At 65.6% G+C, this 20,211-nt stretch overlaps 2 protein-coding genes across 7 annotated transcripts in view; one reads left to right on the top strand and one right to left on the bottom strand.

The window, feature by feature from the left end:
• PIEZO1 (piezo type mechanosensitive ion channel component 1) overlaps positions 1 to 16,177 on the top strand; it is a 24,648-nt gene extending 8,471 nt beyond the window's left edge. For 2 of the 5 annotated variants that reach the window (XM_055726731.1, XM_055726734.1), the window contains exons 4-51: positions 353 to 395; positions 488 to 650; positions 1,645 to 1,783; positions 1,944 to 2,157; positions 2,381 to 2,546; positions 2,735 to 2,827; positions 2,928 to 3,012; positions 3,097 to 3,188; positions 3,275 to 3,535; positions 3,609 to 3,720; positions 3,873 to 4,051; positions 4,128 to 4,276; positions 4,474 to 4,653; positions 4,729 to 4,817; positions 5,312 to 5,469; positions 5,544 to 5,720; positions 5,845 to 5,970; positions 6,072 to 6,272; positions 6,353 to 6,557; positions 6,685 to 6,789; positions 7,292 to 7,445; positions 8,033 to 8,276; positions 8,433 to 8,529; positions 8,637 to 8,805; positions 8,886 to 8,975; positions 9,114 to 9,202; positions 9,403 to 9,474; positions 9,937 to 10,040; positions 10,114 to 10,207; positions 10,533 to 10,613; positions 10,734 to 10,906; positions 10,992 to 11,113; positions 11,209 to 11,373; positions 11,452 to 11,710; positions 11,785 to 11,973; positions 12,236 to 12,530; positions 12,667 to 12,781; positions 12,864 to 13,011; positions 13,102 to 13,316; positions 13,452 to 13,610; positions 13,688 to 13,835; positions 13,939 to 14,127; positions 14,216 to 14,308; positions 14,447 to 14,619; positions 14,715 to 14,837; positions 14,907 to 14,986; positions 15,108 to 15,306; positions 15,404 to 16,177. In XM_055726731.1, coding sequence (XP_055582706.1) covers positions 353 to 395; positions 488 to 650; positions 1,645 to 1,783; positions 1,944 to 2,157; positions 2,381 to 2,546; positions 2,735 to 2,827; positions 2,928 to 3,012; positions 3,097 to 3,188; positions 3,275 to 3,535; positions 3,609 to 3,720; positions 3,873 to 4,051; positions 4,128 to 4,276; positions 4,474 to 4,653; positions 4,729 to 4,817; positions 5,312 to 5,469; positions 5,544 to 5,720; positions 5,845 to 5,970; positions 6,072 to 6,272; positions 6,353 to 6,557; positions 6,685 to 6,789; positions 7,292 to 7,445; positions 8,033 to 8,276; positions 8,433 to 8,529; positions 8,637 to 8,805; positions 8,886 to 8,975; positions 9,114 to 9,202; positions 9,403 to 9,474; positions 9,937 to 10,040; positions 10,114 to 10,207; positions 10,533 to 10,613; positions 10,734 to 10,906; positions 10,992 to 11,113; positions 11,209 to 11,373; positions 11,452 to 11,710; positions 11,785 to 11,973; positions 12,236 to 12,530; positions 12,667 to 12,781; positions 12,864 to 13,011; positions 13,102 to 13,316; positions 13,452 to 13,610; positions 13,688 to 13,835; positions 13,939 to 14,127; positions 14,216 to 14,308; positions 14,447 to 14,619; positions 14,715 to 14,837; positions 14,907 to 14,986; positions 15,108 to 15,306; positions 15,404 to 15,653 — 7,226 coding nt within the window. In that variant the 3' untranslated portion in view covers positions 15,654 to 16,177. Of the gene's footprint in view, positions 1 to 352; positions 396 to 487; positions 651 to 1,644; positions 1,784 to 1,943; positions 2,158 to 2,380; positions 2,547 to 2,734; positions 2,828 to 2,927; positions 3,013 to 3,096; positions 3,189 to 3,274; positions 3,536 to 3,608; positions 3,721 to 3,872; positions 4,052 to 4,127; positions 4,277 to 4,473; positions 4,654 to 4,728; positions 4,818 to 5,311; positions 5,470 to 5,543; positions 5,721 to 5,844; positions 5,971 to 6,071; positions 6,273 to 6,352; positions 6,558 to 6,684; positions 6,790 to 7,291; positions 7,446 to 8,032; positions 8,277 to 8,432; positions 8,530 to 8,636; positions 8,806 to 8,885; positions 8,976 to 9,113; positions 9,203 to 9,402; positions 9,475 to 9,936; positions 10,041 to 10,113; positions 10,208 to 10,532; positions 10,614 to 10,733; positions 10,907 to 10,991; positions 11,114 to 11,208; positions 11,374 to 11,451; positions 11,711 to 11,784; positions 11,974 to 12,235; positions 12,531 to 12,666; positions 12,782 to 12,863; positions 13,012 to 13,101; positions 13,317 to 13,451; positions 13,611 to 13,687; positions 13,836 to 13,938; positions 14,128 to 14,215; positions 14,309 to 14,446; positions 14,620 to 14,714; positions 14,838 to 14,906; positions 14,987 to 15,107; positions 15,307 to 15,403 lie in introns of those variants that run through there. The other 3 variants (XM_055726732.1, XM_055726733.1, XM_055726735.1) reach the window with 3 other exon arrangements.
• On the bottom strand, positions 16,105 to 20,211 carry CTU2 (cytosolic thiouridylase subunit 2). 2 transcript variants are annotated; one of them, XM_014278044.3, is made up of 15 exons: positions 20,105 to 20,211; positions 19,542 to 19,616; positions 18,796 to 18,874; positions 18,652 to 18,711; positions 18,518 to 18,578; positions 18,230 to 18,339; positions 17,891 to 18,153; positions 17,678 to 17,813; positions 17,405 to 17,536; positions 17,206 to 17,297; positions 17,034 to 17,125; positions 16,857 to 16,944; positions 16,710 to 16,776; positions 16,575 to 16,633; positions 16,105 to 16,493 (listed from the first exon to the last, which is right to left on the bottom strand). In XM_014278044.3, the coding sequence occupies exons 1-15, from the start codon at positions 20,182 to 20,184 to the stop codon at positions 16,430 to 16,432; spliced, it is 1,458 nt and encodes a 485-aa protein (XP_014133519.2). In that variant the 5' UTR covers positions 20,185 to 20,211; the 3' UTR covers positions 16,105 to 16,429. The 2 variants fall into 2 exon arrangements, with proteins under 2 accessions (XP_014133519.2, XP_055582711.1); XM_055726736.1 differs by lacking the exon at positions 18,796 to 18,874 and having other exon boundaries at positions 20,105 to 20,141.

Below are 20,211 nucleotides of genomic sequence, written 5' to 3'. Positions count from 1 at the left end.
GCCGCAGGGGTGCCCGTGCCTGCCCTCGCCCTCCCACACCTCTGCTCCCCCAGGCTTCACCCACTCACTGTAGTGCCCTGGGGCTGGACCCCCAAGCAAGTGACATGCAGGTGCGGGGATCCCATCCTGCTGGGTGCTGGGGGGCCACTGGGGCTCTGCGGGATCCCAGCGCTGGTGCATGCTGTGCTGTGCCAGGGTGCCCACTTAGCAGCCGCTGCACTGGGCGCAGACCCCATCCAGGGCCCCCATGAGGTGGGACGTTCTCCCTATGGGGAAGCCCCCTGCTCTGGGTGGGCTCGGAGCCTGCCCACGTGGGGTCTGCCAAACCCAGTGCCTCCCTGCTTCCCCACAGGCAGCACCTGGGAGGTCCTTGCCCGCCACATCGGGGTCACCAGGTAAGGGCACCGCAGCAGTGTGGGGTGGGGGCTGGCAGTGGTGGGTGGGGGGCACCCCCAAGCCCTTCCCTGCCCCGTGTTCCCTGCTGCAGGCTGGACTTGAGCGACATCCCCAACTCGGTGCGTCTCGTGGCACCCGACGTCGGCATCCTGCTGGTCTCGTCCCTCTGCCTGTGTCTGTGCCGCCGCCTGGTCCCCAAGGCAGGTGCTGCCGCCCGTGGCCGGAGACCCGAGTCCCTGGAGCCCCTTGAGCAGGTGAGAGCCAGCCCAGGCGCCATCGGCAGCATCCCACCCAGAGCGTCCCACCAAGCCCCTCCAGCCTCCCTGGGGCATGGCGGGGGGTCTGCTCCCTGGGGAGGGCAGCCTGGCACATCGGGGCTTGTCAGAGAGGTGTCCCCGGTGGCTGGGGACCCGGGCTGGGGCAGTTTTGGCCGCCTGGCTGAGCAGGCGGTGGTGGAGGGGCTGGGCCATCACCACGGCACCTCCTGTGGGTTGGGGTGACTCTGCCGTGAGCAGTGCCCATGTTTGCTCCCACGTTGCCTTAGGGATCCCAGCAAACAGCCTGGCCCCACAGCACCGGTTGATGTGGGGCTGCCCCCGGTGAGGGGAGCGTGGTGTGGGCACCCCCAGGCTCCAGCTGGCACTGCCACACCGAAACCCCTGGGCTCGGGAAGGGCGGTCGGGGGGGGCTGCTGGCACCCAGCTGGAGCTCACCCACAGGGTGCAGGGCTGGGTGCCGTGCCGTGCCAGCAGGGCACCGGGGTGCTGGGCTCACGGCACTGGCATCACCCGGGCAGACGCAACCCCAAGCTGATGGCACCCCCAAGCTCAGCAGACACCTCGCGGGGCTCAGCCCCGTTTTGGGGTGCTTGGCACTGGTCTGGGCTGTCGTGGCGGGCGCTCGGCTGCGGCTGGGCTGTAACCGGAGTGCCGGCCGATGCGAACGCCTTTGCCGTGAGCGCGGGGCCAGCGCGGGAGGCAGCCTGGAGAAGAGCTCAGTGCTGGGAACCTGGGTGCCGGCGCCAAGAAAAACAGCCGCCTTTTGGAGGTGCTTTCCAAGCGGCTAATGAGATAAACACGGCCCGGTGCCGGGCTGCGCGCCCGCACAGCACCGGGCAGGATGCCCCGGCTGTCCACCCATGCTCTCCCTCAAGTGGGAAAACTGAGGCATGGCCTGGAGCAGCCTGGAGCTGGTGGGCTGCCCAGGGTCAGGCCATGGGGCTCACGCCACGCTCTCCTCACCTGGCAGGGGGAAGAGGAGGACGTGGAGCGGCACGGTGGCACGGCTGACACGAACACGCCGCTGAGCACCAGGCTGCGGGTGACAGCTCACTGGCTGCTCTGGGTGGCTGGGAAGGGCCTGGCCATCCTGCTGCTGGCCTTGGCTGGTGGGTATGGGACGTGGGGGGTATTCGATGCGCTGGGGGGTGTCTTGGTGACCATACTGCCAGAGGCAATGCTCGGCCCAGGGCAGGATGCTGGGCTGGGGGCTGCGTGGCCGGAGGATGCTCGGCTGTGCACTGACTGCCTGTGGGTGCTGCTCCCCAGGGATCACCCTGCCTTCCGCCTCCTCCAGCGTCTACTATCTGCTCTTCGTGGGGCTGTGCACGTGGTGGGCTTGCCACCTCCCCGCCAGCCGCCTTGCCTTCAACACCCTCTGCATCCTTGTCGCCGTCTACGCTGCCGGCCACCTTGTCTGTCTCTATGCCTACCAGTCACCCTTCGTCCAGGGGGTCTTCCCGCCCCCCACCATCTGGGCACGGTGAGTCCCTGGGGAGGGAGCCGTGCCGTGGGTCCCTGTGCCACCCTGGTGGAGTGGCCAGCCCGATGCCTTGCTTGGCTCCCATCCCACTGCCAGCTGCAGCGGGGAGGGTGCTCAGAGGCTACCCAGTGAAGCCATGTGCGGTGCCAGCACCGGGACGGGACCTTGGCTCATGATGGGGGTCCCGGTTGCAGGGGTAATGCCAGCTGCTCCATCCCTGCAGGGTGTTCGGCTTCAAGGACATCGTCCTGTACCTCAACTGCTCCCGGCCCAACGCCCTGGTGCTCAACACTGGCCACCCCTGGCCCGTCTACGCCAACCCCGGCATCCTGCTCCTGCTCTACTACACCATGGCCACCCTGGTGAAGCTGCGCCGGCTGGACGCTAGGGTGAGGGGCTGCAGGGCACAGCCGGACCCCTTGCTGATGCCCAGTGCACCCTGCTGCTCTGACTGCCGCAGCCCTGGCACCGGGGGTGCCTGGTGGAGGGGAGGTGGGGGTCAGGGGGGTGCCTGCAGCAGGCCTCCCCCCCTGGCAGCTGCAGCGGTGTGCCCTGAGCTGGCTCCTGCCCCTTGCAGAGAACCGTGGCGCCAGCACAGCCACCAGCGAGGGAGTTGGTGGAGCTGGAGAGCTGGCCCAAGAACTCCGATGGCATAGCTGAAGACACCAAGGTGGGTTTGGGAGGGATGTGCCCCCCCCGGTGATGGGGGAACAGGTATGGGGTGCTCTGGGGGTGCCAGGGTGGGCTCTGAGCCCTTTCTGCCCCCCCAGCCCATGCTGTCCTCCAGCACTGGGAAGCCGGGCAGCGACACTGAGAACTGCACTGTCCACGTCATGGGCAACTTGCCACAGCCGGGTAAGCCCGTCCTCACCACCTCCCCCTGCCCAAGCCCTGCCCATGGCCCAGGGGGTGGCTCACGGTCCCCTTCCCCGTGGCCAGGCAGGAGGCATCCAACGGAGCGGCTGCCCCTGCACACCCTGGGCCACGTCATCATGAACCAGAGTTATGTCTGCGCCCTCATCGCCATGATGGTAAGGGGCTGGGGAGGGGGATGGGCACGGAAGGGCCACCTCCCAGCCTGAGCCCGGGCGAGCAGCCGCATCCCACCTGCCTGCAGGTGTGGAGCATCACCTACCACAGCTGGCTGACCTTCGTGCTGCTGCTCTGGGCATGCCTCATCTGGACGGTGCGCAGCCGGCATCACTTCGCCATGCTCTGCTCGCCCTTCCTCCTCCTCTACGGCATCGCTCTCTGCAGCCTGCAGTACGTCTGGTGCATGGACCTGGCCCCCGAGCTGCCCACCCGTGTCGGCTTCATGAGCCTTGAGCAGCTGGGGCTGGTGCGCCCCAAATATCCCTGCTTGGACCTGGGGGCTAAGGTAAGCCCGGTGCTGTCCCTGTCCCCGTCCCTGCCAGCACCCAGCTGTCCCTGCTCACCGCCTGTCCCCACAGCTCCTGCTCACCCTCACCTTCTGGCTGCTGCTGCGGCAGTTCGTTAAGGAGAAGCTGCTAACGAGGAGGTGCCCAGCCACCCCGCTCCTGGAGGTGACCATCTCGGACACAGGTGAGGGCTCCCAGTGTCACCCACTCAGAGGGACCCTGTGCCAGGCTGAACGTCCCCAGGGTGCAAGCGCCCGGAGAGAGGCAGCTACTGGGTGTGGGGGGGACACATGTGCCCCCCGCCCGACTGCCTGCAGCCCCTTCCCTGCCTGGCAGAGCCCAGCCGGCAGCAGGACGTGCTGAAGGCACTGGGGGACCTGGTGCGGGATTTCTACGCCAAATACTGGATCTGCGTCTGTGCCGGCATGTTCATCGTGGTGAGCTTCGCCGGGCGCCTCGTTGTCTACAAGATCGTCTACATGTTTCTCTTTCTCCTCTGCCTCACCCTCTTCCAGGTAGGGGGGCCGGGCACCCCTCCCTGTCCCCATCCCCGTCGCTGGCGCGGCCCCGCTGATGTCCCTGTCCCCGCAGGTGTACTACAGCCTGTGGCGCAAGGTGCTGAAGGGCTTTTGGTGGCTGGTGGTGGCATACACCATGCTGGTGCTCATCGCTGTCTACACCTTCCAGTTCGAGGACTTCCCCATGTACTGGAGAAACCTGACAGGCCTCACCAATGAGCAGTGAGTGTCCCCAACCTGCCGGGGGGTCCCTGCTGCTGCCAGCCCCGGGGTGGCACCAGGACGTGGCCAAGGGATGCGTTGCGAATGGGGAAACTGAGGCACAGGGGGAGTGGGGGTTGAGCTCCAGTGTGGTGGCTGAATGCCCATGCAGGATGGGCTGGATGTGGCCCCACATTAACCCTCCTGTCCCTGCCCAGGCTGGGCGACCTGGGCCTGGAGCAGTTCAGCGTCTCCGAGCTCTTCTCCAGCACCCTCATCCCAGGCTTCTTCCTCCTGGCCTGCATTCTCCAGCTCCATTACTTCCACCGCCCCTTCATGCACATCACTGACCTGGAGCACATCCCCGCTGCCTCTCCGCCACCCCGCGCCATCCCCAGGTAAAGCCCTGTGCCAGGGTGACCACCCCTGCACCTCGAGCCCCCCGTCCCTGCTCTGAGCCCACCTCCCCACAGGCCAGAGGAGCTGTATGGGAGCCGGCTGCTGCGGGGTGCACCTGCTGCCGAGAGCGCCGAGACAGGCGACTCCAGCACTGTGTCACAGGGTACCAGTCAGGGATGGGGGGACAGGGCTGGATGGGGTGTCCTCCAAGGTGGGAAGGGGCTGGAGGGGAGGCAGGGGTGGATTTGGGGTGTCATCCGAGTGTGGGAGGGTACAGGGATGGGTTCGGGCATCCTCTGAGCCAGGAAGGGGCTGGGAATGGGTGCAGGGATGAATTTGGGGTGTCCTCCAAGGCTAGGTGGGGATGAGTATGGGTTGGGGTGTCCTCTGAGCCAGGAAGGGGCTGGGAACAGCTGCAGGGATGGTGGATTGGGGTGTCCTCCAGGTCTGGGAGGGTCTGAGGATGCATTGGGGTGTCCTCTGATCCAGGAAAGGCCTGGGAGAGTACAGGGATGGATTAGGGTGTCCTCCAAGGCTGGAAGGTTGTGGGAATGGATTGGGGTGTCCTCCAAGGGTGGGAGGATACAGGGATGGGTTGGGGTACCCTCTGAGCCAGAGTGGCTGCAGGGGTGTCCGTGACAGTCCATGTCCCTGCAGCGCCCACCAAATGGGGGCTGGTGCTGGAGCGCCTGATCGTGCTGGGCTGGACCTTCTCGGACAAGCTGACCCGTGGGCAGGTCTTTGTGGGGCGTCTACTGGAGCTCCACATCCTCAAGCTGGTGGCTCTTTACACTGTCTGGGTGGCCCTGCAAGAGGTACCAGCCCTGGGATGCCGGCATGGGGGGGCTCAGCCAGGCACCCTGGGGTGCTGACGTGGCCACTGCCCCAGGTATCGCTGATGAACTTCTTGCTGGTGCTGCTGTGGGCCTTCGCCATGCCCTACTGCCGGTTCCGCCACATGGCCTCCTGCCTCTCCACCGTCTGGACCTGCATCATCATCGTCTGCAAGATGCTCTACCAGCTCAAGATTGTCGACCCCCACGAGTACTCCAGCAACTGCACCCAGGTGCCTGGGCGGCCGTGCCAGGGGCATGCCTGGTTCTTGGGATGCTTGTGGGTTCCCTGGCTGGAGGGGGGGTCTGGTGGCAGGGGCGAGGGGTGCTGACGCCTGGTGGTGCTCCTCTTTGCAGCCCCAGCAAAATGGCACCAACCTGAGCCCAGAGGAGCTGGGCAACTCCACGCTGTACCGCGGCCCTGTGGACCCTGCCAACTGGTTCGGCATCCGCAAGGGCTACCCCAACCTGGGCTACATCCAGGTGGGCATGAGGACACCCTATCTGTGGAGAGCACCGTGTCAGGGGGATGCTCGGTGGCATGCCATGGTCCTGAGCATCCCCCCCACCCTCCCTGCCCCCAGAACCACCTCCTGGTGCTGCTGCTGCTGGTGTTCGAGGCGGTGGTGTACCGGCGCCAGGAGTACTACCGCAAGCAGGAGCAGCTGGTGGCCCCCGTCACAGAGACCATCTTTGAGGACATCTCCCGTGAGCACCTCGACCACGGCCTCGGCAGCTGTGCCAAATACTTCCTCAACTATTTCTACTACAAGTTTGGCTTGGAGGTGGGGAGCAGGTGCTGCGGGGTGGGGTCCTACCACTCCCAGCACCCCGGGGCTGAGCCTCTGCATCCCCCCCGCCCCAGATCTGCTTCCTGATGACGGTGAATGTGATCGGGCAGCGAATGAACTTCATGGTGATCCTGCACGGCTGCTGGCTGGTCGTCATCCTGACACGGCGCCGGCGGGCGGCCATCGCCCGCCTCTGGCCCAAGTACTGCCTCTTCCTCGTCGTCTTCCTCCTCTACCAGTACCTGCTGTGCGTGGGCATGCCGCCCGCTCTCTGCGTGGGTAAGGGGCAGGGCTGGGGGCACCTGGCCTTCGCACGGGTCAGTGCAGTGGGGGTCCGTGTGCGGGCAGGCTGCCTGCCCTGGCTCGGGGCTGGGGGCTGGCATGCAGTGTGCCCGCTGCCCCCCAGACTATCCATGGCGCTGGAGCCGGGCCCTCCCCATTAACTCGGCGCTCATCAAGTGGCTCTACCTGCCCGACTTCTTCGTGCCCCCCAAATCCACCAACCTCATCAGTGAGTATCCCCCTCCCCAGCCCCAGCCGCCCCCTACCCACTGGGTGCCCTGGCTCCCTGCTCCAGCCGCGGCCATGGGGGTCCCAGGCAGGCAGGAGGGGTGGGAGGAGTTTGGTCAAACCCCACCCCCTTTGGGGAGGAGGGGCCTGGGGAGACCACATCCCGTTTGGGGGAAGCTTAATAAAGTGTCTGAGGGGAGGAACCCAGAGGGGGAGGAGCATGGAGAGGTCACGCCCCCTTGTGAAAAGATCAATGAAACTCGGAGAGGGAGGAGCCTGGGGAGGCCACGCCCCCTTGCGAAAGGCCCAAATTAAATACATCCGAGGGGGAGGGGCCGAGGGGCCACGCCCCCTTTGGGAAAACTCAAGCTCGCCTCCCTTGGGGGAGTGGCCTGGTATGCCCCACCCTTTTGGGAGGGGCTTGATGGGTGCCACGCCCTTTGGAGGAAAGGGGTGTGGCCTACCAGAGCCCCACCCTCCCGGGCTGAGCCTTATGCCTGCAGATGACTTCGTGCTGCTGCTGTGCGCGGCCCAGCAGTTGCGGGTGTTCAAGGCCGAGCGCACCGAGGAGTGGCTGCGTGCAGCTGGCGAGAACAGCGACCGGCTCGACCTGGCCCGGGACCCCCACAATCCCACGCCCAACTTCATCCACTGCCGGTGGGCACCTGCCGCTGCATGGCACGGCTGGGGTGGGCTGGGGTGCCTGGGGCCGTGGGGGTGGGACCTCCCCTGGGGTGGGACTCCTTGGGGGATGGACAAGACGGGACACCCCCTCCCCCCTCCCCCCCCGGCCCCCAGAATGACACCCCTTGGGATGTGGACAGGATGAGACCCCCAAGCAGTAGGACCTGCTGGGTTAGGATTCTCTAGGATGGGGATGGGAGCCAACCAGTGCTGGGAACCCTTAGGGGCAGGGAAACCCGCCCCCTGATGCTGGCACGGGACCCCCTGCCACTAGGATGGTGCCCCCAGACTGGGACAGGAGCACCCTGAAACTGTGTTGGAAGGAGATGTGGTGGTCCAGGACACCCCTGGTGATGGTGCAGGACCCCTGTGGGCACTGGGACCCCACAGACTGGGACAAAGCACTTTTTGTCTCCAGGATGGGGCTGATTTGGGGACTGGGACCATGCTGGTTTGGCTGGTGTGTGGGGTAGCATCTCACTGCACCCTAAACCTGCGTGGTGGCAAGCATAGGTGCTGGGAGGAGATGGGGACCCTGCTCTGAGGACCCCATCCCACAGGTCATACCTGGACATGGCGAAGGTGGTGGTCTTCCGCTACCTTTTCTGGTTTGTCCTGGTGGTGGTCTTCATCACCGGGGCTACCCGCATCAGCCTCTTTGGCCTTGGCTACCTGCTGGCCTGCTTCTACCTCCTCCTCTTCGGCACTGCCATGCTGCGCAAACCAGCACGGGCTCGCCTCGTGCTCTGGGACTGCCTCATCCTCTACAACATCACCGTCATCATCTCCAAAAACATGCTGTCGGTGAGGACTGCTAGTCCCTGGCTAGGCAATGGCACCTGGGCTGCTCCTCTGGGCCACCCACCCCCTGGGCATCCCCTGGGGAGGGGATGGGTGGCAGCACTGTCCCCATCTCGCTGTCCCCAAGCTAGCCCATCACTCTGCCCTCTCTTCCTGCAGCTCCTCTCCTGCGTCTTCGTGCAACAGATGCAGAGCAACTTCTGCTGGGTGATCCAGCTCTTCAGCCTGGTCTGCACCGTCAAGGGCTACTATGACCGTGAGTTGCCAGCTTGTTGGGGTCTGGGGGCTGCCCTGCCTGAGCTGGTGGGATTGGGGGTGCAGGTTGGGGCTGCTGCCTGACCTGCCTGCACCTCTGCCTGCCAGCCAAGGAGATGGGCAAGGACCAGGACTGCTCGCTGCCCGTGGAGGAGGCGGGCATCATCTGGGACAGCATCTGCTTCTTCTTCCTCCTGCTCCAGCGCCGCGTCTTCCTCAGCTACTACTACTTACATGTTATGCTGGACCTCCAAGCCTCTGCCCTGCAGGCTTCCAGGTGGGATTGAGGTCCTGGAGGGTCCCTGTGGGTGCCGGCGTGTGGGGGTGCCCCCCTTCACCCTCCCGCTGTCCCTGCAGGGGCGTCGCACTGTTCAAGGCCAGTGTCCTGAAGAGCATGCACTCCCACCGGCAAGCTGAGAAGAAGTCGCTGGCCCAGCTGAAACGGCAGTGAGTGGGTTTTGGGGGGTACCTGGGAACCCTCTCTGCAGCTACCAGCACCTTGGGACACCCCTGTGTTGGGGGGTGGCTGGGGGTGCCCCCAGGGGGTTTGGGGGAGCAGGCTCCACAGCAGCCTCTGCCCGGCAGGATGGAGCGGATCCGAGCCAAGCAGGAGAAGTACCACCAGGAGCGGCTGCCCGGCAGTGGTGGCGAGGGGCAGGATGAGGCCAGGCCAGGTGAGAGCTGGGGGGTCCCTCCCGTCCCCCCCAACCCCTCTCCGGGCACAGCAGAGTGACTGCGACCCATGGCCAACACTTGTCCCGGTGGAGCCCCACGGAGCTGCGGTGAATCCCCTCCCCGCGCCACCGGCTCGCCCCTGCGGCGGGTGCCCCGCGTGCAGCTGTTCTCAGCCCCCTCCCCATCTGCCGTCCCACAGCGCCCGGCAGCCCGGCGGACCCTTCCCGGCAGAGGGAGCGGTGGTGGCGGCCATGGTTAGACCACGCCGCAGGTACTGCCCCGGCACGGGGCGTAACGGGGCGCAGCCCCTCGGCAAGGTCCCTCCGCTGGGGACCACTAACACCCACGGGGAGCGGTGGCGATGATGGTGCTTTTGGCAAGATGACACCCTGCATGTCCCCTGTCCCCGTGCTCGGCCGCAGGGCACTAACCAGGGCTTCTCCACTTCCCAGCACTAACGGGGCGTTGGACTGGGGGTGCTGGGCTGGGGTTGGGGTTACCAGCATCGCTTGTCACGGATGCCGGAGGGACCCCGCTTTGGTGACGTGGGAGTTGGGTTGTTCACCCTGACGGTGAGGATCCCCCCGGGTGTCCTCGGCACTGTGCCAGCAGCGCCGGGCCAGGCAGGGCGCCCTGGGGAGATGGCAGCAGGGCCGGCCTGGGCGCCAGCCATGCCGTGATGCCCTGTGCCATGGCGCCGGCCATGCCATGACACCCCGTGCCACCCTGGCAGTGCTGCATTCAGGGGAATACTTCCTCTTCGAGTCGGACAGTGAGGAGGAGGAGGAGGCGGTGGTGCCAGAGGAGCCACGGCCGGGCAGGCAGAGTGCCTTCCAGGTGAGCATGGCTGCAGGGCTGGGGGGCCTGGGGGCGCTGGCGGTGGCACTCACAGCCCCCCTCTCCCTGCCAGCTCGCCTACCAGGCCTGGGTGACCAACACCAGGACGGCACTGCGGCAGCAGGAGCAGCAGCAGCCAGAGCCACCCGGTACCGAGGTCGCTGCAGGTGGGTCTGGCTCACCCCAAAATGGGGCTGGGGTCCGGGGGGGGACACCGCCCTGTCTCGTGCCCGCTGTTTTCCCTGGCAGCAGTCAGCATCCTGTAACGGGGCATTGACTCAGTGGGGTTCCTGGCATGTGTGTGGACTCTCTGATGGCTGCAGTGGGTTTGGGCACAAGCCATGCAGCTCTCCTTTGGTGCCCATGCTGGTTTTGAAGCTGAGAGGGGACACACGGGGTGATGAGCAGGAGAGCCCCAGTGGGGGCCAGAAATGATGTCCATCCTCTGCTGAGCTGGTGCTACCCCTTCCTGGGGGAATCTGACCCGTGCAGAGGACAGCGGAGCGAGAGAGGAAGAGTTGCAGGCACCCGAAGAGGCTGAAGGCCAGGATGAAGAGGAGGAGGAAGGCTCAGGTAGGTGGGCAGCAGGATTGCAGCACAGGGGGATGCTGGGGTGGTCTGAGCAGGCATGAAGTGACACACACACACACACACACACACACACACACCGCCTCTCTCTTCTTGCCCTGGCAGAGCGGGGCAACGTGGTGCAGCGCGTGCTGAACACCCTGCGGTTCCTGTGGGTGCTGTGCCGGGCCATGGTGGACGGGCTGACCCAGTGGCTGGACGCCTGCACCCGGGAGCACGCTGACATGTCCACCGTCCTGCGCCTCGAGAGATACGTCCTCACACAGCGGCTGGCCAGGGTGAGCCGGGGGGGGGGACACAGGGGCACGGCAGGGCAGAGGGGGTGGCAGCCCCACGGTGGCACTGACCACCTGCCCGCTGCAGGGAGAGGATGTGCACCGCGGGGTCCTGGATGAGCTCTACCTGCTGCCGCCGGAGGAGCCCCCAGAGGAGCCAAGCCCACAGGGGGCTGGGGGTACAGACCCCCAGAACAGCATCGCTTCCAGGCAGGTGCATAGATACCCCCCAGGGGGGCAGCCAGCAGCGCCACAGGCAGGGGCTGGTGGCAGGGAGCTCACCCCTGTCCCTGTGCCGTCCCCAGCAGGCACCGAGGAGCTACCCCCACCCCAGTGGGATGCCCGCTTCCCACTGGCAGCCAGGAGCAGGTGACACCCTGGGGGTCCCAGGAGGATGTGGCAGGGTCTCGGGAGCTCCTGGCCCTTCCCCAGAACCGCAGCCGGACAGCCAGTGAGCTCCTCCTGAGCAGGTACGGGGCTGTGGGGATGTGGGGCTGGCGGGGCTGGGGGCAGTGGGGCTGGCTCACCCCCCTCCCCACACCTTGCAGGCGGCTGTACTTCCCCGAGCTGGAGGAGTCGGAGCGGTTTTATCAATCCCACAACCGGTTCCTGAAGCTGCTGCTGGCCGGGTACCGCTGCGTGGCTGCCCACTCCGAGCTGCTCTGCTACTTCATCATCATCCTCAACAACATGGTGACTGCCTCCGTCATCTCGCTCTTCCTGCCCATCCTCGTCTTCCTCTGGGCCATGCTCTCCATCCCCCGGCCCAGCAAGCGCTTCTGGATGACCGCCATCATCTTCACTGAGGTGGGCAGTGGGTGCCTGAGGAGGGGGTGATGCCACCCGGCCCCCAGCTGCCACTGATCCCAACTTCTGCGCAGGTGATGGTGGTGGTGAAATACCTCTTCCAGTTTGGGTTCTTCCCCTGGAATGGCTACGCCATGCTGGTGCGCAACGAGGGCAAGCCCTTCTTCCCACCCCGCATCCTGGGCTTGGAGAAGACTGACCGGTACATCAAGTATGACCTCATCCAGCTCCTGGCGCTCTTCTTCCATCGCTCCCTGCTGCTGGTGAGCCCTGGGGCACGGGCACCACTGTGGGCATTGCCTGGGTGGGCGCCCCTGGGAGCTGGACGTGCTCCTGGGGGTGATGGGTGCTCTGGAGAGCACCCAGTGGGTGCTTGGTGGCTCTGCCTTGGTTTCCACCCCAGGCACCCATTGCTGGTTGGGTCCCTGGGATGCAATGGGAGCTGATGCTGCGGGATCGGGGGATGCGGTGCATGGGGATGGGGGACATCAGGAGCCCCGTCCCCCTGACCACGGCCCTCCTCAGTCCTATGGGTTGTGGGACCACGAGGAGGACCCCTTCCCCAAGAAGAAGGCAGAGGCGGAGCGGGTAGAGGATGAGGAAGAGGAGGAGAGGCGGGAGGAAGCAGCATCCCCGCCGCCCGCAGTGGACAAGGAAGGGATGGAGGCGCTGGCAGAGCCAGGGACACTGGGTGCAGCCGCGGGGCCGGAGTTGGAGGGCGATGCCGTGGGGCAGGCAGAGGAGGCTGGGGCCACGCAGCTCCGCTTCAGGAGGAAGAGGCGGCAGGGGAAGAAGCAGCCAGAGGCAGCTCCGGAGGAAGGTGAGCACCAGCTCTCACCCCTCACACCCCGGCAAGGGACAAGGCTGGTGTCCCCCAGGGCAGAGGGGTGCTGGGGCCACGCAGGATGCAGCCCTGCAGGACCCTGCCTGTCACCCATGCTGCACCTCACTCACAGGGGATGGGGAGGAGGAGGAGGAGGAGGAAGAGGAGGAGGAAGAAGCAAAACAGAGCCACGCTCAGAGGAAGCTGAAGGCGTTTGGGCTGCGGGTCAAGCTCTTTTTCCTCACCATGTGAGTGCCCGCGGCGCTGGTTGGAGTGGGGGATGCGGGGTGCAGCTCCTGGTCACACGTTCCCTCTGTTGGTCCCCTCCAGGGCACAGAACATGTACCGGCCGGTGCGCGGGTTCTTCCGGGACATCCTGCACACCCAGCACCGGGCAGCCACCGACGTCTACGCCTTCATGTTCCTGGCAGATGTGGTTGACTTCATCATCATCGTCTTCGGCTTCTGGGCCTTCGGGGTGAGCAGAGCCCTCCTGCAGGGCACCAGCCGGCCAGCTCCCACCGCAGGGACGGGCTGGGCTCTGTCCTGACCTCTCCTGCATCCCCAGAAACACTCGGCAGCTGCCGACATCACCTCCTCGCTGTCGGATGACCAAGTGCCGGAGGCCTTCCTGGTCATGCTGCTCATCCAGTTCACCACCATGGTCATCGACCGTGCGCTCTACCTCCGCAAGACTGTGCTGGGCAAGCTCATCTTCCAGGTCATCCTGGTGTTCAGCATCCACCTCTGGATGTTCTTCATCCTGCCAGCCGTCACCGAAAGGTACCGAGCATCCCCCAAAGATGCCTCCCCAGGGCACGGTGTGGTTCTTGGGTGACACCTTTGTGTCCCCAAGCCCATGTGGTGGCCCAGCCTGGCCAGGCAGGTGGCCAGAGGGATGACATCTCCCTCCCACAGGTTGTTCAGCCTCAACACGGTGGCCCAGCTGTGGTACTTTGTGAAGTGCATCTACTTCTCGCTGTCAGCCTACCAGATCCGCTGCGGCTACCCTACCCGCATCCTGGGCAACTTCCTCACCAAGAAATACAACCACCTCAACCTCTTCCTCTTCCAGGGGTACGGCACGGGGCCACACAAACCCCCGGGTGCCCAGAGGGTGCCGTACCAGTCCTCTCTCCCCATGTGCCCCCCAGGTTTCGCCTCGTGCCCTTCTTGGTGGAACTGAGGGCTGTCATGGACTGGGTCTGGACAGACACCACGCTGTCCCTCTCCAACTGGATGTGCGTGGAGGACATCTACGCCAACATCTTCATCATCAAGTGCAGCCGTGAGACGGAGAAGGTACATCCCTGCTGTGCTGGGAGGGGCTCCCCAATAAGCCCCTTGTTGCTGGGGGTCCCCCTGAGCCCTCCTGGCACTGCATGCTGTCTCCTCCCCTGCCCAGAAATACCCCCAGCCCAAGGGGCAGAAGAAGAAGAAGATTGTGAAGTATGGCATGGGGGGCCTCATCATCCTCTTCCTGGTGGCCATCATCTGGTTCCCGCTGCTCTTCATGTCGCTGGTGCGCTCCGTGGTGGGCGTTGTGAACCACCCCATCGATGTCACCGTCACCCTCAAGCTGGGGGGGTATGAGGTGAGGATGCAGGGGGTGGGGTGCTGGGGTGCCTGGTCTGGGTGATGGGGTCCCCTGCCTGACTTGATGGCACCCTGTCCCCCCGCAGCCACTGTTCACCATGAGTGCCCAGCAGCAATCCATCCAGCCCTTCACCCCCCAGGACTATGAAGCCCTCACCAACCAGTTTGAAAGGCAACCGGTAAATCCTGCCCACCCCAAACCCCCCTGCTCCATCCCACTGGGTGCCCAGGGAGGGGGGCTGGCACATCCAGGGGTGCCCCCTGCATGGGGGTATCTTTGGGTGGGGGCTGAGCTGTGCCCCCCACCCCGGCGCCAGGTGGCCATGCAGTTCATCACGCTGTACGGCTACGAGGACATTGTGACGGCCCGCATCGAGGGCAGCTCGGGCTCGCTCTGGAGCATCAGCCCCCCCAGCCGGGAGCAGATGCGGCGGGAGCTGCAGAACGGCTCATCCGACATCACCCTCCGCCTCACCTGGACCTTCCAGAGGTACAGCCAGCACTAGGGGGGGGGGGGGGGGGGAAGCCCTGCCTGCACCCCCGCCGTGCACACAACTCAGCTTCTGCTGCCCTCTGTGCCCACAGGGACCTGGGCAAGGGGGGCACGGTGGAGCACACCTTCGACAAGCACACCACCGACCTGCAGCCCGGCGCGCCCCAGCGCATGGAGCTGGCCCAGCTGCTGCAGGGCACCCGCGACGCGCCTGTGTGAGTGTCCCCGGGGGGGCTGGACTCCCGTGCTCGGTGCCCCCCCCGGCTCACCCCACTCTCTTGCAGGCAAGTGCCCAAACTCTTCCCCAAATACATCCGGGCACCCAATGGCCCTGAAGCCAACCCCGTCAAGCAGCTGCTGCCAGGTGAGTCCCACTGTGTGCCCCCCCTCCTAAAAAAAAAAAAAAAAAAAAAAAAAAGAAAAAAAGGTGTTCGGGGCACATCAAGAGCTGTGTTGTGTCCTGATGGTGCCACCCCCTCCGGCAGATGGGGAGGACAGCTACCTGGATGTGGAGGTGCAGCTGAAACGGGAGCGTGCGGGTGCCGGCCGAGGAGGTGACAGCTTCTTGGAGTGGTGGGTGGTGCGGCTGAAAGAGGCCCCCCCTCGTGATGGCAACATCCTCCCCATGGTCATCTTCAACGATAAAGTCAGCCCCCCCAGCCTGGGTTTCTTGGCTGGCTACGGGTATGTGGAGTTGGGCACCGACCACCCCAAAAGGGGTGCAAAGTGTGGGGTGGTGGGATACAGGATGCCAGAACCTGTGTGTGTCCCCCCCTTGCAGGATCATGGGGCTGTACGTCTCCATCGTGCTGGTGATCGGGAAGTTTGTGCGGGGTTTCTTCAGCGAGATCTCGCACTCCATCATGTTCGAGGAGCTGCCCTGTGTGGACCGCATCCTGAAGCTGTGCCAGGACATCTTTCTGGTGCGGGAGACGGGTGAGCTGGAGCTGGAGGAGGAGCTCTACGCCAAGCTCATCTTCCTCTACCGCTCCCCCGAGACCATGATCAAGTGGACGCGGGAGAAGGAGTAAGGGGAAGGGGCTCTGACGCCCCCCCCCAGCTCCCAGGGACATCACCGCCAATGCCTTAACCAGCCCCCCCCCCCCTGCCCCGAGCTGGGGCTGCATCCTGCCGGGGAGGCAGTGGGACGCAGGGTTCTCGGCGCTCGCTTTTAGGGAGGATGTTTTTCTTACGTTGCTTTGAAGCCGTCCGAGCTGTGGAGACCATGTTGTGCCTTCCCAGGGAGGGGGGGACAGGAGCTGGCCCCTCCACCCCACCCACTGGGCACCCCTGGGTGCTGGGGGGGTCAGGAGCCGGGCCATTCCCCCTCCCTGCTCTCCCCAGCCCCGCTCCAGAACCAGGTTGAACTCCGAAGCAATAGCTCTCCAGCCCAGGATGGGGGGCCCTGGGTCGTGGCCACCCCTCAAGCTGGGGCCGGGGGGCGGGGCTGGCAGCCCCAGCCGGACTCTAGACACTTGTGACTTTGGTTTTGGTTTTTTTATTAATTCAAATGGTTTATTTATACAGATATCTAATAAAACAAAGCTGAGGCCTCCCCGGCTGACGCACGGCTGGGGCAGGGAGGGGGTGGGGGAGTGCAGGGTGGGACAGGGGACCTGCTGCCCTGGTGCTACCAGCACCCCTGGAACCCCAAAATGTGGTGTAAAAGCAGCTGCCTGGGTGCTAGGGCTGCCCAGGGGCTCTGGTTCCCCACTATTGTACGGAGCATCCCTGGAGGGGGTGGCACCCTGCCCCACCAGCGCCCCAGGGGGATGGGGGTCTGCATCCCCCACTGTCCCCAGCCCCTTCAGCTCTTGCTGGGTTCCTCATCCTCCAGTGGGACCTCCTGGCTCTGCTGCTTCATCTCCGCTCTGCAAGGGATGGACACCATTGCTGGATGGATGCAGCACTGGAAGCAGAGCCAGCGTGGAGGGGACCCCCGTGCCCCCTACCTGTGGATCCTGCGCTGGGCCTCGGCACGCACGTAGGGTGGCAGTGTGGCGAGAGGGCCCTGCAAGAGAGGGGCTGTGGGGATGGGGACCCCCATCCCTGAGGAGAGCCACTTTGCTGCACCCCAAAAGCCTTACCAGTTCCTTGAAGGTGAGGCGGCAGCCGTAGCACAGCAGCGGGATGAAGGCAGCTCTGCTCTCAGCCCTGCGGGGACAGGGACCCTCAGCAGTGCCAGGGTGGTGACCCTGGTGCCGGCACAGCATCCCCCCTGCCCATGTGCTCACCCCGCTGCTGGGGTGTCCTGGCAGCACCCGTTCTCCACTGGCTCTGGCTCTTCTATGATCAGTGTGGGCTCCAGGGCCAACTCTTCCTCTGCAAGAGCCGGAGCACAGGGGTGCTACTGGGGGCTGCACGGCTGCCCCCCCCCCCCCCCAAATCCCCTGAGCCCCCACCCTACTCACCCCCAGCGATGTCCAGGGCACACAGGCACAGCAGGCAGCGCTGGGACTCGCTGCTCGCCTTGGCTGGAGCTGGGCTCAGCTTCTCACCCGTCCTGCAGCCAACGCAGCAGGGTGAGGGGGTGCCCCCCACTAACCCCCCCACCATTGTGCCCCTGCACAGGGGATGCTGTACCGATAGACGGTGCTGATGGTGGAGGGGAAATCCTCCTGCAGCCCCAGGAGGAAGCGCTCAATCACGCGGTGGATGCTGGGCTTCTCCCGGCGCTGGGGGAGCAAGCAGAGAGGGCAAAGGCAGGATGAGAGTGGTCCCATCCCTGGCATGGGGATGCGCAGCTCGGGACCCCCCCGCATGGGACAGGAGATGCCCCTACCTTGGTGGAGAGGGGTGGCATGATGACGGTGGGGACATCGAAGAAGTGGTTGTAGAAGGCGATCTCCTTGGCCATGTACTCCCGCATGGGTCGCACCACCATCACGTCACCATGGCGGTTGTCCATGAAGCCCTGCAGGTACATGGCTGCTGGGGGACCGCGCCACCACCAAGCCACAGACTGCCAATCCCCTCACTCGGTTGCATTGCGTCACCCCTCTGGGTGACGATGGCTGTCTCCAGCTTGGGGACAGGGTGCCAGTACGCTGCTCACCGTGTCAACAGCAAGGAAGGCACCACGACCCAGCGCCAGGTTAGTGAGGAGTTTGATGGCCACACGGGTACAGCTCTCGCCTGTCATCACCTTGGCATAGCCCCTGGTCCGGGCCGTCTGCAGGATGAGATGGATCCTGGGGGACAAGGTGACACCGGCTCAGAGCCACCGTGCCATGCCCAGTGCCGGCGCTGGGCAGGGTCGGTCCCTCACCGCAGCATCTGCAGCAGCTCCTCTCTTGCTGTCGACGTCTCCACAGCCTCAAAGAGCTGCAGCAGCTCCTGGGTGCGGGCAGCAGCAGGCAGGCGGGGGAGGGGTGGGGACCCCCCTGGCATGTCCTGAGTGCTGAGGCTGTCCCCGTCCCCCTCCTGCCTCTGCTGCTGGATGAAGCCCTCCACAGCCTCCTTGTAGGAGGTGCTGGGCTTGCTGGACCCCTCTGGCCCCGGCTGCAAGATGGATGGAGGCAGCTCCAGCGCCTGCGGGCAGATGGATACCAGGGGTGGTCAGGCATGTCCCCCTGTCCCAGTGTGTCCCCCCCCTGCCACCCCATACCTGCTCCAGGTGGACCAGGTGGTAGGGGAAGCCAGTCGCCTGCAGCAGGGTCTCCATGCGGGCCAGGTTCTGCTCCCGCTGCGCCACACTCTGCCCACGCACCGCTCCCTCTGCAAGGGCAGCGCCGCGCTGAGGAGAGGGCACCCACCCCATCCCCAGGGCGAGGGGGACGCTCCAGGGTGCCAGAGCCTCACTGGGCTCGGTGGCAGCCCCCAGCCCTGGCATGGAGCCCGTGCTGGGAGCGGGCAGTGGGGCAGGGAACGGGCATGGGGCTGGGCTGATCCTCACCATCAACGTAGATGATGCCGGGGACGAAGCGGAGCCTCTTGGCCGTCTCCCGGCTGAGCCCCTGGCAGAGGCGCAGGGTGAGGGGGGTGGGTGAGTCGGGCCCACCCAGACCCCCCCATCACCCCTACTCTCACCTCCTGGACCTGACGGAGCATGGCACTGGAGGCCGCCCCCCCTGACAGCGCCAGCAGCACCTGCGGGGACATGAGGGATGGTCACTGGCCCTGGTGGCACCACCCAGGTCGCCCCCCCTGCCCCCTGTGTCCCCCCACCGGTACCTTCTCTCCCGGGAAGATGACACGGTTCTTGCCCAGCATTGCACGGAACTTGTGCACAAAGTACTCACGGAAGCAGCCGCTGCGGGGACACAGGGACACGGCCCTGACCCATGGCACGTTCCGTGGCCCCATCCCCCATGTCCCTGAGCCCCCTGTCTCCAAGCCTTGATGTCCCTGAGACTCCGTGTCCCCAAGCCACAATATTCCTGTGCTCTGCTGTGCTCAAGCCCCCTGTCTCCATGCACCGCTGTCTGTCCCCAAGCCTTGATGTGTGTGAGACCCAGCGTCCCCAAGCCCCGTGTCCCCAAGCCTTGATGTCACAGACACTCAATGTCCCCGAGAACCGTGTCCCCAAGCCCCAATGTCCCAGAGACCCAATGTCCCCAAGCCCCATGTTCCCAAGACCCAATGTCCCCAAGACCCGTGTCTCCAAGCCTTGACGTCCCCAAGCCCCAATGTCCCTGAGACCTGTGTTCCCAAGCCCCAATGTCCCAGACGCTGTGTCCCCAAGCCCTGATGTTCCAGACATCCAATGTCCCCAAGCCCCATGTCCCCGAGATCCGTGTCCCCAAGACCCAATGTCCCCAAACCCCGATGGCCCAGAGACCGAATGTCCTAGAGACCCAATGTTGCCAAGCCCATGTCCCAGACGCTCCGTGTCCCCACACCCCGATGTCCCCAAGCCCTGTGTCCCCACACCCCATGTCCCCACACAGGGCAGCCCGCGTCCCGTCCCGGTCCCTCACCGGCAGAAGGCATCCCCGACGCGGATGACGAGGGCGGCCGAGCCCTGCCCGCACTTCACGCAGGGCCGCGGGTAGCTGCGGGGGCACGGGCGGTCACCGGGCAGCACCGGGGCACCGGATCCCCACCCAGCCCGGGGCGGTATCGACAGGGGGCGGCGGTCCCGGTCCCCGGGGCAGTACCGGGAGATACCGGAGGGGACACCGGGGTAGCACTGCAGGGGGATCAGAGGTGGCAACGAGGGGCTGCCCAGGGGGGTACCGGAGGGCTAACGGGGGCGGTACCGGGAGGGTACCGAGGGCAGTGCCAGGGACAGCTCGGGGGGTACCGAAGCCATAGCGGGGACAGCACCGGCGAGCTATCAGGGCGGTACCGGGGTTACCGAAGGTAAGACAGGGGTGGTAACCGGGGCAGTACCAGGGACAGCTCAGGGGAGTACCGAACCGATACTGGGGACGGCACCGGGGAGCCATCGGGGCGGTACCGGGGGTTACCGAAGGTAGCACGGGGGCGGCACATGGCGCATCCCCGAGGGACCACCCCGGGCGCCGTGTCGGGCTCCCACCTGTGTCCCGGTACGCGGCGGCGCCGTGCCGATGCCGTGTCCGCCCCGCACCCCGCATCGTCCCCCGCCGCCTCGCACATGCCGGTCCCGTCCCGTCCCGCTCCGCT

Source organism: Falco cherrug, chromosome 14 (genome assembly GCF_023634085.1).
Source record: "Falco cherrug isolate bFalChe1 chromosome 14, bFalChe1.pri, whole genome shotgun sequence".
In the NCBI taxonomy this organism is placed as follows: Eukaryota; Metazoa; Chordata; class Aves; order Falconiformes; family Falconidae; genus Falco; species Falco cherrug.
Note: the sequence above shows the minus strand (reverse complement) of the source record. Positions and strands in the feature narration are given on the sequence as shown.